Source organism: Hippopotamus amphibius, chromosome 4, assembly GCF_030028045.1.
Source record: "Hippopotamus amphibius kiboko isolate mHipAmp2 chromosome 4, mHipAmp2.hap2, whole genome shotgun sequence".
NCBI lineage: Eukaryota > Metazoa > Chordata > Mammalia > Artiodactyla > Hippopotamidae > Hippopotamus > Hippopotamus amphibius.
The window spans coordinates 116,610,920-116,624,765 of NC_080189.1; the positions used below are offsets into that span (position 1 = coordinate 116,610,920).

The 13,846-nt window shown below is 42.2% G+C and overlaps 1 protein-coding gene across 3 annotated transcripts in view; it reads left to right on the forward strand.

Moving 5' to 3' along the window:
- CDC123 (cell division cycle 123) overlaps positions 1 to 13,846 on the forward strand; it is a 77,852-nt gene continuing 64,006 nt past the window's right edge. For all 3 annotated transcript variants that reach the window (XR_009053033.1, XR_009053032.1, XM_057730255.1), the window contains exons 1-4: positions 1 to 309; positions 4,909 to 4,980; positions 11,210 to 11,267; positions 11,523 to 11,555. Coding sequence is in view for 1 of the 3 variants with exons in the window: in XM_057730255.1 (XP_057586238.1) it covers positions 236 to 309; positions 4,909 to 4,980; positions 11,210 to 11,267; positions 11,523 to 11,555 (237 nt within the window). In the remaining 2 variants the exon portion in view is untranslated. The remainder of the gene's footprint in view (positions 310 to 4,908; positions 4,981 to 11,209; positions 11,268 to 11,522; positions 11,556 to 13,846) is intronic.

Genomic DNA, 13,846 nt, shown 5'->3' on the forward strand with positions numbered 1-13,846 from the left:
AACACTTCCGGAGTTCCTCTTCCCAGGGACAGAACTCTGTGTGTGTGTGCGTGTACACGAAAAGCACGCCCCAAGGTTCTTTTCCTCCCCTCCTTTTTTACTCCTGCCTCCTTGCCTAATGGACCGGAACTGTCCCTAACCGAACCAGCTCGGCGGGCACTTCCGGGACGGGAGACGAGGGTTCCGGGAAGGTGCTGGGAGGCGAGGCAGAGGCAGCGGCGGCGGCGGCTGGAGGATGAAGAAGGAGCATGTGTTGCACTGTCAGTTCTCCGCGTGGTACCCACTGTTCCGAAGTCTCACCATCAAGAGGTGAGACGGGAGGGGTTACGCCGGGGCCGTGGGCAACAGGGGACTGCGACATTTGGGGCGAATCCCAGCTGCACCAAATCACTGCAGGCCTGGTTGGGAACGCCAGGGCCGAGATTCCGACTTCCGACTGGAATTTCGGGTGGGGAGATGAATGAAGTCGGCCGGTGTCTGCCGTGTGTCCTGTTGTGCGTCAGGGAGGGTGCTGGGGAGGTAGAAGGGCGGCGTCGTGGCCCAGTGAAGGTCAGAGGCGGGCTGAGTAGCAGATGAAGCTAGTTCAGGCTTGGGAATTCACCATCACTTTCTTTAGAATTGCCATTGGGGGTGGTGATCCGCAGAACTGGGTAGTCTGGGCTTTGCCACAGACTAACCCGCAGGGAAACTTATTAATAGCTTATGGTCACTGTCAAGTGAGAACAACCATACAAACCCAATCCGAAATTCTATTATGAAGCTCCAACATGTAGATGGGAAGCGTTTGTCAGGTATATTTATGTGTCGTCAGGGATGGAAGCCATCTGGAAGAGGAAGCGGGACAGTGTTTGTTTTCTAGTTCTCTGACCCACAACAAAGAATCTCCATGCTCGGTTTGCAGGGCAAGCAAAGGATTAACTGTCTCATCCTTCACTCGGTCATTCAAGGTGATGTAGGCAACGCAGCTAGGAGAGTATCCCCAGATGTTCAAAAGCATCCTTGACGTCTGGAGCACCAGGCAAGGGTAGGCTTTCCCACACTAAGACGATGAATCAAAGAACTGCGTATCCGTGCATAGGATTTTTTTGTCTTTTGCCCGCTCCCTCTTTAGGCCTAGAATGCCACTCATTTATCTAGCATCCCTTCCTTTTTATTCTCGGTGCAGAGAGTGTGACGACAGATAGGGAAACTTTTGAGATTGTGAGTGTTTGGAAGAGCGTAAGGGGATTATTCAAAAGACAGCTCTTTTCCATCCTGTTATTCACGCATTGAATCGGCTCCCAGTTCCCCAGGGTGTAATGGAGGTTAGAGCAGCTCGAAGGAGGAAAAGCTTTGCATTTGAACATGGTTGATGTCACACCAAAACAGAAGGAAGAGCTTCAACAGCAGCAGTGGATGTTATCTTCCTATATGATGTGCCAGTCCTTCATTATCTTGCATAATTGAAATAGACTTAGGGCCTGAGAGGATGCTGGAGTTATTTATTTTGTGTCAGTGTGACAGAAGGTGTGTTTGTGAACCTGTCAGACATTTTCACACAGAGTTCACTCGAAACTGCCATGTGCTTTGTGTGCAGGGACCTTTCATCACCTCTGGTGGAGTTTTTCTTTGCCTTCAGCAGTAAAGTATAACGGTTAAGAATTAGACCCTAGAGTCAGGGCCGTCTTTCTGGCTTGGAATTTTGGTTCCACCAGCATCTTGTGCAAATTGCTTACTCTCTCTAAGCCCCATCTGGAAAATTGAGAAAATAATAGGATTGTCTTGAGAATTAAATGAGATAAAGCATTAAAAATGCTTGCCCCTATTTCTGGCATATAGTAAACACACAAAAAGCTGCTTGTTGTTAATGTTTTCGACTTAAATCTGCATCAAAGCCAAACAATTTTAGTTCACTTAAAACGTGTACCATTCATATGGAGCTGCGAGTGAACAATGAGGGGTGGGATTTTCTTACGAGTCCACAACTAAGTTGTGTTGCCTGAAAGTATTCTTCACTCTGTCTTTGAACCGTAATTCTAGTCTGGTTAGTTCTGTGGTGACATCACTGGAACTGAACATATGACAGGATGTCCCTCCATGACCCAGGTCATTCTGGTGGAGTTGTGTTAGGTTTGTCATTGTTGACTTTAATTCTGGGAGACCATGTTCTGAATGTTGACTCAGCTTTATTTGGAGTTTATTAATTATGGTTCAGAGATGATTAAGCAGGTAAGAATACAGAATCATTTTTTGACAAAGTTCTAGAACTTTGACTCAGGCTTAAGAATAAGTAGCTAGATGACTTTGGGCCATCCACTCTACCTTCCTAAATGTTTCTTTCCTCAAATGTGAAAGTTATGAATAATCTTTTAAAGGCCTCTTCAACCTCCATTCCATTAGAGTAACTTGTCTGTGTGTATAGAATTATATCAACTTGATGAGATAGGTACTTTGTCATTAAATCTTTTACATCTTTCAGTTGGGCCTCATGGATTCTTGCCTGCATCATGGATTTTAGTGACTGATTTAAGCTGTTTTCTGACAGCCTCATTAGATTTGGGTAAAGCACATCTGGCCATGACTTGTTTATGGCCTCAGTTTCTCAGGCATGGTTCCCTTTTCTTCAGAATTTTGGTGGTCTTGGTACATCTGCACTTGGTACAGCACTTTATTGTACTGTGATTTTTTTTCTTTTCTTTTTTTTTCCACTCATAGGCACTGAGTTCTTAATAAAGCCATCTAGGACTCCTCTGTGACTTATGTAACATAATGCAAGGTCGTGTCATTATGGTGACTTTAGAACTGTGACTGTAGGACTCAGGGACTCTTGAGAGCTATGCAGAATCTAACTCAGTGTGGGCTTATATGTGTAAGAGTTATTCACCCTCCAAATAGGAAGCCTATGCAGAGAATTCACAGTGCAATCAAAGAGCAAATAGATGTTTCGAATCCAGTCAAGGGATGATGCAACCTGGAGGGAAAGTCCAGGTTCAGATCAGATTTGAGAATTAGTGTAACTCAGAAACAGGGGACATGGACTTCTGAAATCATCAGTCTGGGGACTCAGAGATGTTATTGACATGGAAGAGGACTCTCTCTGCTCTTGTTGTGGTCAGGGAAATCACCTTAGATGTCTAGGAACCAGCATCCCTGCTGACATTTCTCAGCCTCAGGCCTCTGAGAAGGTAAACTTCAAATTCTCTTGGGAAGGTCATGTCTAATTCTCTTGGGATGACATTGTTGGGTAAGTATCTTTAACCCCAGGAAGAGCTAGAATTAAATACAGAGGTGATGAAATAATCCAAACTTGAGGGTTTTTCCCCCCGTTAAGTTTATTTAATATCCTTAAGAATCTGCCATTTTGAGGACAATTGGCATATATGTAACAGGTTAACCTTGTGTTTCCAATTTAAATTGTGTCATTGGTTTAGAATTGTGATATGTTAAAATATATAAGATAAATTTTAAAGTTTTTCAGTTTTATTGGAGTGTTGCAAGAACCTTAGATTCACTGTACTTAACAGTTTAATTCTCTGGTTTTGTAAGAGTTTAATACTTGGAAAGGTTTATCAGTAATTAGACAATTGGCATTTAAAAAGAAAGCTGAATAGATTATATTTACAATAGAGTTAAAAATTTTAAAGCAACTTTTAAGTTTCAAAGACTCACTTGAAATTTTTTTTAAGAACTTTTATTGAGATACAGTTAACATACAATAAACTGCATGTATTTAGAGTGTACAATTTGGTATCCCTGTCTCCTAATTCATTCCCCCCCAACCCTCCCCGCTTTCCCCACTTGGTGTCCATGTGTTTGTTCTCTACATCTGTGTCTCTATTTCTGCCTTGCAAACGGGTTGATTTGTACCATTTTTCTATAGTCTGCATATATGTGTTAATAGACGATATTTGTTTTTCTTTTTCTGACTCACTTCACTCTGTATGACAGTCTTTAGGTCCATCCATAAGACTCACTTGAAATTGGTTGAAGTTTAGCAGATTTACAAATAGAAGAATAAGATTTGGTAGTTGAACTTAAAAGCCTGAAGAAGTAAAGTAGGCTTTTGAATGTGACATTGTAATTTTGATAAATCAGATGTAATGAATTCCTAAAACTGAAGTATCCTGTGCACAGCAGTCAAATGATGGTCTCTCTGAAAGCAGGCTTTAATCGTTTTCAGTTTTTAAAAAATATATGCCTCAAGACCAAAGTGATAGATAGCATTCTAGGTATCCGTGGCAGAAGTGTTTGATGATTTATTATTACAGAGTGAAAAAGCAAGTTATCCCATACATTCTTTTCAAGTGATCTCAAGTATGGCTTTGCCATCCCTTAATTATGATTGAAACCAATTCAGCTGAAATGTGCCCAGTTATGTACTCTGGGGACCAGGTGAATAGAGTGCACATCCAAACGGACCGTGGATTCTTAGCCTTGCACACTCATTGCCAACCAGAGGTTTCCACATCGAAAGCCTGCTTCCCCCCTGTGTCTTAGAAGGTGGTCGGATGCTGTGCATCTTCTGCTTTGTTTGCTCATTTCCTGTGTTGCTGCAAATACCTGCGGAGCTCTAATTTCTTAAAGGCACATAACCCTTGTACTCAGAATTCTGCTGAGCTTGCTGCTTCCACATTGTGACTTTTCACACTGTGATCTCAGTCCAGTTCTTTGGGTTTGGCTGGTTTTTGTGTCTTTACCACAAAGACAATGGGAGTAGTTATATGCACCTAATTTAGTTTACCACAGTATTTATTCACACTATTCTAATCTCCAGTCCACCGTTACCAAATGTCCATCGTTAACATTTCCCACTTCATATTAAAAGGGAACGAGTAAATCAAAAATTGTTTTGAACTTTTTCTCTCTGCTTATGGTTGGTCTTTTAAATTGATGCCCTTTTTGTTGTATGTGCTTTTTTTTTTTCTTCAGTGTCATTCTTCCACTTCCTCAGAATGTGAAGGATTATTTACTTGATGATGGAACTCTGGTGGTTTCAGGAAGGTAAGACATATCAGAAAAAAGTTCTTTAAATTTTAGCATAAGAAACGTTGTAATGATTAAATCTCAATGATTACCATGTAAAATAAGTATATTCGCTTTGGCCCCATTTTCTCCCTTTTTTCCCCTAGTTAAAATTATATGCTGATCTTTGTCCTATATTCCTTGGCAATGCTCAATTAATAAGATTTTCAAAATTGAGTACTTCCTCTACTAATAACTACAAGTTGTGAAATTGAGTAATTCCTTTCGTCTCTACTTTTAGAAAACAGGCATGATAACTCTTCCTTTTGTTCAAATAGTTCCTCTGTTTATAAAGGAAAGTACCGTGCTTCGGTCTCTTTAGTGCAAACTTGAAACGCTTTAGAGTCATGTACTTTAATGACATTCCTATTTTTTCATTCAGGTCTCTGCTCAGAAGCCATGTTATTCATCCTTCACTTTCCTTTCTGAAGTAGCTCAATGGTAACCCTTGCTGATACGTCACTCTTTCTCATAAAATTCTAGGTTGGAAATAATTTTCTCTTAGAATTATTAAAAAAATTCTTTTATTGAAGTAAAATACACATAACAAAATTTGCTATATTAACTATTTTAAAGTGTACAGTTTAGTGGTATTAAATACAGTTATAATGTTGTGCAGTCATCACCACCATTCATCTACAGAACTCTTGTCAGTTTGTAAAACTGAAACTGTACCGATTAAACACTACCTACCCATCCCCCCCTTCCAACAGCCCCTGGCAACCACTGTTCTACTTTCTGTGTCTATGATTTTGACTATTCTAAACACCTCATATAAGAGGAATCATACAGTATCTGTCCTTCTGTGACTGGCTTATTTCACTTAGCGTAATGTCCTCAAGGTTCATCCATGTTACAGTGTGTGTGAGAATTACCTTCCTTTTTAAGGCTAAGTACTACTCCATTGTATGGACTGCCACATTCTGGTGCATCACTTTTTGTCTCCTGGCCTCACTTTATTTTTCAGCATAGCACTTATTTCCATCTGACAGCATTCCCTTAGTGGTTCTATTAGAATGCAGTCTTCATGAGAACAGGGACTTAGACAGTTGTGTTCCCAGCCTGATACATAAGAGGTGCTTGGTGAACATTTCTTTGGTAAAGGAACTTAGAAATATAATTAGAATTGTATATGTTTTCAGTAACACTAATTTTACCGTGTGTGTGTGTTTTTTTGGTCTAATGGATCTTCTGTGTAGCTTTCTGGATTATAGTTCTGTTTTTGGTGTTCTCAATCCCTTAATAACCTGAAAATTATTACTTTAGAGCTTCACTGACTTGGAATAATTGCAGGATAAGGAAACAGAATAAGTAGGCGAGTCTCAACCTTGGGATATTTAGAGACATAACTTTATTGTTTTCAGATACAGAACATGTAGCAAGCTTACATAAATGGGAGCATAAAGAAAATGCCACCCGAGGTTAGAAAGTCCTGGGTAGCTTTCACTATTCTGAGCTTGTGGAAGAGCTCCTATGGTGCTTCTCGTTGGCCAGATGGGTGCAGCTGCTTCTGGCAGAGGCAAGCCTGTTGAACACCATTAAGCAGTGAGATACAGTGCACAGCACTTCACCCTGCCCTCCAGTTTACACACAAGTCAGGTAGGGAGCTGACAGTTCAGCTTTGTATTCTGTGGGAGTCAGTTAGCGCCGTGCTGGTCTGTCAGTCACATTGCCTAGGGCCAGATCCTCTCTCTGCTCGTTTCTGGCTCTGTGTGCCTCCGTTTCCTCTTCTGTAAATAGGGTTGTTGCAGGGATAAAAGGAGACAGTGTGTAAAGTGTTTAGCCATAAACATTTAATGCCTTTATAATAATGCTTGGTATATTGCACGCTCTTAAGAGATACTAACTGTTCTCACCATCCTCATTAATCTCAGTCCGAACGTTAAACATACACACCAGTAAATATATAAGTGAAGATTGTAATAAGTGCTGTGAAGGAAAAGGGGTGCTCATTGGCATATTAAATTACTGGGAGTGGGGTGGGGCTGAGGATTGCAGGGGGGGTCAGGGAATACCCTGAAGAAGGAACTTACAAGCCTCTGAGATAAGAAGTTTGGGTGGAAAGCAGTCAGGTGAAGGGTGGAGGGAAGACTCTTCAAGGCTGAGGGAACAGCATTAAGGAGGGCTGTGAGGCACGGCTTGGTTTGGTCATCGTTGCTTGCAGTTGGTGTGGCAAAGGGGGCGTGCATTTCTGCTAAAGACAGGGATTCGTTTTCATTGCACATTGTTGGGTGCCTACTATGAGTTGGGTACTGAGCGTGCTACTGGGATAACATAACAAGATGGGTGTCTATTTGGTGTACTGAGCAAATAAACTTTCCATTTAAAACAAGCAAACAAAAAAAGATGGGTGGGACATCCTGCCTTGGGAGTCCAGGCTTCGTTAGTAGCCAAGTCAAAGATGTAAATAAATAGGTGTCTGTTTTTTGGAGTAAAAGCACCCAGTGTCCTGTTAAGCCATGTTTTTGGAGTTTAAATAATCACAGTAAGCTGCGGTGATGCAGGGAGTCTGTACAGTACGAGGTGGTCCCTGACCTGGGCTCACAAGCTGGGTCTGAGGCAGACGGTTTGACTCAGTGCTCCCACGTAAGCGCTCATCCTCACTGTCCCCTTTCTGGTCTTGAGTTCTTTCTTTCCTGATTGGTCTCCCTTAAGGAGGAGGAGAACAGATGCCAGTTATAAAACACAGATTCATTCATGTTTTGAATATTCACAACTCTGCAGAATAGCTACTATCATCCTGATTTTATAGACGGGATCCTGGTGCCACACTCTGGACTAACAGTGGCAGAGCTGACACATTCATACGATGTCTGTCTGCCTCCAGAGCCAGTGCTCGCATGTTTCCCACGGCTCTTAGGTACCAGCTTAGTGCTAGCTGTGATGTAGAAAATAGAGAATCCTTCTGAATATGAACACCAAGTCAGTCCTCAGTGTTTAGACATTTACCTTGGAAAGCAAGTCTGGTAGACTTGCCAATGTCTACACTCCGTCATCTTTCCCAGTCCCGTGACACATCTTGTGGTAGGAATTGCAGTAAGTTTTTCTGAAGAACTGTATGAATACACTGATTACAAACATGTTTTTGTTTTTTGTTAATGTAAAATCAAAAGCGGTGTTTCAGAGTGATGAATGCATTTTCCAGTCCCTTGAGTGCCTCTTGTGCTGTTATTTCATGACAGTCATCTGTGTTGCCTGAAGTCAGTGATGTAAAACAGTGACCATTTTCTGTGTCACTGTCTGCTCCTCTGGGTGTTGAGAGGCACTTCTCCCTGGGTCTCTGCATGTCATAGAAGCAGAGTCGCTGACAGGTTTTTGTTCTTGATTTGTCTTTTCAAAGATGTTTATGCTGCAGACAGCCTTGGAAGAGAGACATATTGTCTCTCCCTAGCAGAGAGCAGTCTTGTTTACTGTCCAGTACAGATAAAGACAGTGTCTCCCCTTGGGTCAGAGACCAACCAGGCTTACCTGCAGCTCATTGTAAAAGGTGAGATGCCCTAAGTTCAGGGTTCCTCAGTTGTAACACAACCTGGGTCACTCCTTGACCTCCCATGGGGCCAGAGGGAACAGAAGCGAAGATGGAGCTCCTGCTTCATGCTGGGAGTGGGAGTCCTTTGTTTCTGACCCAGGAGTCCCCGTCTGCTGCCAGAGTCCGTGAACTGTGGCAGGCTAACGTATTAGCTTGCAAGTGGGGTAAAATCTCAGCACCTCCGTAATGCTTGAACTGGGCGAGTCTTCTTTTGGTCTTGCTGAGGTCATTTTTGTGGCTGTAGTCATTTGGTGGCTTGACCTAACTGGCTGGTTTTAAGATGCCTCACTCGTGTCTGGCAGTGGACGCTGACTGTCAGCTGGGCCTCTCTCCGTGTGATTTCTCAGCCTCACACTCAGCTCCTTTACGAGGTGGTGGCAGCATTCCAAAAACGTGGGCACGAAAGCTGTCAAGACTTTTGATACCTAGGCTCAGAATCACGTGGTGTCCCGTGTGCCACATTTTGTTGGTCATGATGAGTCTTTTTTTTTTTTAAGCTCTTTATTGGAATATCATTGCTTTATACTCTTGTACCAGCTTTTGAGGTACACCACAGTGAATCAGCTGTATTTATACATATATCCCCAGATCCCCTCCCTCCCGCGACTCCCTCCCCATGATGAGTCTGGAAGCCAGTCTAAATTAAAGGGGTGGGGAACAAATGCCGTTTCTTGATCGAAAGAGTGACAGAGTCACCGTGCAAAGGGGCATGTCAAGATGGGAAGAGTTGGTGTGGCCATCTGTGTACATCATCTGTGGCTCTTGTTTTCATTTGTCCCATTCGTTGTGACGTGTACTTGGTGGGCTCTTTCATCCTAGAGACTTACGTTTTCTAGTTTTGAGACATGTGAAAATATTGTATCTTTGATAATTTCCTCTTATTTTCTTTCTTTTCTTTCTGGAACTCCTATTATTTAGATGTTGGGTCTACTGGATTAATTCTCTGAATTTTATCATTTCTTCCCTATTGTCTGTCTTCTTAGTTTTACTTTCCTGAAAATTTACTTGATTTTGCCATTCATTCTATTGAATTTTTAAATTTCAGCTACCATGTTCTCAGTTTCTACAAGTTCAGCCTTGTTCTCTGGTCTCCTCTCATGAATGCAGTTTCTTTTATCTTTGAGAATATTTATGGTTTAAAAAATTATTTTTCATCTGGTTTCTTTATTGTCTTTATTTCATCCATGTACCTTTTCTCTCTGCTTTTTAAAAACTTCTCATCTTGGAGCCTTTGTTTAGTTTTCTCATGCTTCTGGGCCTTTATTCATATTTAAGAGTGAAGGATGGAGACACACACACACGCACAGAAACTCTGTGTACCTGGGTGGGGCTTGTTGACTGCGAGTGCCAGCAATCAGCAGGTGTTGATGGAAGGGTCCCAGATGACACTTATCTGTGAGCCTTTCCTCTGGGGTTGTCCAGGCTCTACAAAGGTGACTCGTCTAATCTGTCTGTATTGGGGGAGCAGGGAGGGAGGAAGGGGACAAGAGGTCTCACTGTTAGTATGACTTCCACTTACGACTTAGTTGTATTCTAGCATTTCACCCCCATATTCCTCTGGGGCTATGGACTGGAGCCCTTACCCTCTTTGGTCCACGGAGGAGAATGCGTTGCTGGGGTGTGCCAGGTGAGGGAGACCGTGGCGTGTCTGGCTGTCCCCTTTGTGGACTTTACACAGGTCACCCCTTTCTGAGCCAGAGCTGTGACGGCTCCAGGGTCTACCTATTGCTCACCGGGTTACCCTCTCACTGGCTTTCTGTTTTCCAGACTTTTGTCATCTCTTCTCTGCAGTTGTCTCCTCTTTGGTCCTTTTTTTCCTTGGGATCTTTTAAATCATTTTAGTAGCATTTCAAGAGGGAACACAGGAACGGATAAATGCCCATGGTCCACCACAAGTCCCCCTTTTCCTTTTTTCTTATAGTTTCTTGGTACAGATCCTCTGCTGGTTCTTATCCTGATTAGTATTTGTTTTCGGTGATATGAGTGAGTTCTTCATGGGCCAGTTGTGTTTTCACTGAGCCTCGAGGTTCCGGGGCAGTGTCGCTCCCTCTGCGGTCTTTCAGCCCTTGCTCCGCCCCAGGCGGTGAAGATTGGCTGTTAGTGGCCCTTTTCAATACCCACTTTGCCCACTGGCTCCTTCTAAGATAGGGTGTTTGAGTCTTCCTTTCTCTCTCCCCCATGCCCTCCAGTGGGGCCAGTCCAGATCCAGGGTCATTCCTGCCACCAGCCCACACGTGCTGTTCTCGCTGTGTAGACAAAAGCCTCCCGGCCCCGCACGCAGGGTGTCCAGCAGCTCCTCAGACAGGTCCTCCGTGTCTTCCTTCATCTTCCTTCGTCCCGTCTGGTCTTCCTTGACTTGGGCACTTTCTCTCATATAGGAATTCAGAGTTGATTTAGTGTCCTCAGAGGTGGGGTTTGAGTTTTTCTTTCCCTTGTTTCTAGTGATTTCTGAGCAGAGGGCAGAAAGTTTTTTTCCCACCATCTCTTATTGGATGTGTACGCGTGTTAATTTCATGTTGGTTTTTATTAGTTTCTGTCTCACAAAGCGAACTTTTCCTAACATCCTCCTCTAATTCCAAGGCCATCTGGTTTTTTAATAGATGTACTCAGCACACCTGGAATTACGACGACGTGGCACAAAACTTTCTCTTGCTCAGTTTTTATTTTATGTTCTTCCAGGGACGATCCGCCAACATGTTCTCAGCCAGACAGTGATGATGAAGCAGAAGAAATACAGGTTGGTTCAGAATAAAGCAAACTGTTCCGTAGACTGTTCTAATCAAAATGGTTTCTGAAATGGTTCTGGCTTTGAGATCTTAGCACACATTCAGTAAAGTGAGAAGATACACAGAAGTCTCACTTGGACATATACCTTGCGTTCAGGAAAAGCTGTCTCCTGTCTGTGGGTCATTTTTAGATGCAGCACTGCTTTTTGGAAGCCCAGTACATTACCCACATTTAACATTCTGTTTCTGTCTTCCTCTCCATGCAGTGGTCGGACGACGAGAACACAGCCACACTCACGGTAAGAGCAGCGTGGTGTGGGGAATCGCCTCGCGCTGTCCCCCGGGACACTTCTGGGTTTCAATGCAGACCTCTCTAAGTTCCCTTTTACTCACCCTTTCAAGCTTTTATTTATTATTTTGAAAGAAAACTTAAATCACTGTTTACAGGCAAACATGGCCTGCCCTTTTTTCCCTTTGATTTAAAGTGCATGGTTGGTGCTTTGACTTGTTTCTGTCAAGCTCCGAAAGAAAGAATCAAGCCTAACATTAAACTCTGAGGTTCCCAGATCTGTGGAACCTACATTAAAATGAAAATCTACATTCACTTATTCAAGTATACTTAAATGGCATAAAAATGACAGTTTCTTTAATCAGTATCTTGTATAAAAATGTCAAGTTGATTGAGCATGTTTTAGTCTTTCAGGCTCAGAGTGTTGTCAAATTCAACTTAAAATATGTTTTAACAAAAATCTTTTTAAAGGAATGAAAGTATTTCTAAAAATATGGTAGGCAGATGAAGCTCCTCATATTTTGAGATAAAAGAGAAAGGTTTCTATAAAGTTTCCTACAAATACATGTAAAGGCATAATAAAGGAAACTAGTTTTAGGGGAGAGTGTATTCTAATACAGTTCTAAATAAGGAGATACTTCTGTTGATTTTAATGGAAGAGATATGTCCAGGGTACAAGGGAAAAAACAGTGTAAGTGCCTAAACATTTCCTTAGGTATGAAAAGCGCACCCACACACGTAGGAAGGGCATGTTTACAGGTTTTGTTTTACTTTGGATGTCACTCAGGTCAGCTGCTCTCCTTTTGTGAAAATTCTGTTCAGTTCAGCATACACGTTAGTTCTCTCCCATATTCAGCACCATATAGTGGGTTCTAGGAAGTAAACAAAGATGACTGTGATTTGATTCCTGACATTAGGGAGTATGTAAACCAGTGAGGAAAGATGCCCCAATTGGGGGGTGATGACAAAGTGCTATCAGAACAGAGAGGACGGTTGCAACCAAGGGCATCTAGAGATACTTCAAGGGAGAGGTGATACTTGACCTGGACCCTAAATGTAAAGATGATCCATATTAACTCATGTTTTTTAATATAGATAGATAAATACAGAAATTAATAATATGTGTGTGTGTGTATTTACCAAACTCTGCCTAGCTTTAAAAGCAACATAGTCACATCATGCTGGCAGTAAGCATACCTGGTGCCCTGATCTTGGTGTGTAAATACCTTTCTCTACTAAAAGGAGTGGAAACTCCTTGAAGAAATTCAAGACTGGGGATGAGAAGGTAAAGATGAGCCTGCAGCAACATGTGTCAGAAAGTAAGAATGATGCACATGGGGCACAAAGGACCCAGAAACCAGCCTGAATAGGCTTCCACTGGCCACATACGTGAGCGTCATAACCAAACAATGAGAGTGATGCAGTATCACCATTGACTAACGTTAGAATCCATCATCCCATACTGACACAAACAAATGATTAAATTAATTAAATGGAGCAAAAGAGAAACCCTTCTTTATGGTAGAAAAAACACCAACTAATAATTGTAGAGGGAATGATAGAATGAGAAATCACCGTCTGCAACCACGTAATAATTGATGGAATAGATGTTAAAATTCTTGGGTGAGTATTTGATGAGGATACTGGAGTATTCTCAAAGTATGTCCACCAAAATTACTTAGCAGTTGTGAAGAGAAAAGTAGTACCTTCACCATGGAAAGAGCTGGCAGCAGTGTGACTAAAGTTAACCGTGTCAGCGATGAGACAGACCTGCATTGCCTGCCTCCTCGTACGAGGCACAGAAGGACACAGCACTTGCCAACAATGCACGACCTGCATCCACTCATGAGGAAACAGCCAGCAAAGTCAACATTTTGGAAATCACATAGAGGAACTGCCCTGTACTCTCCAAAGTGTCAGAGTCATGAAAGATAACAGCAGAGAGAGGAAATGTTACAGATGAAAGGAGATTAAAGAAACACGACAAGTAAATGCAGTCCACGATTCTAGCCTGGGTCCTGGGTCCAGAGGAAAATGTCTCATTTTTCTTTTGTTATAAAAGGCATTCTCAAGACAGTGGGCACATTTTGAATAAGGTCTGTAAATGAGATAATGGTATTGTAACCACGTTAGTGCCCTGATTTTGGTAATTTGGCTGGGTTATGTAAAAAAAAGTTACTGCATTTTTAGGAAATATATAAGTGTTGTATATATTTGAGTGTAAAGGGGCATCATGACTTCAACTTACTTTCACAGAGCGTAGGAAAAGAATGTACGTTTTACACACACACACACACACAC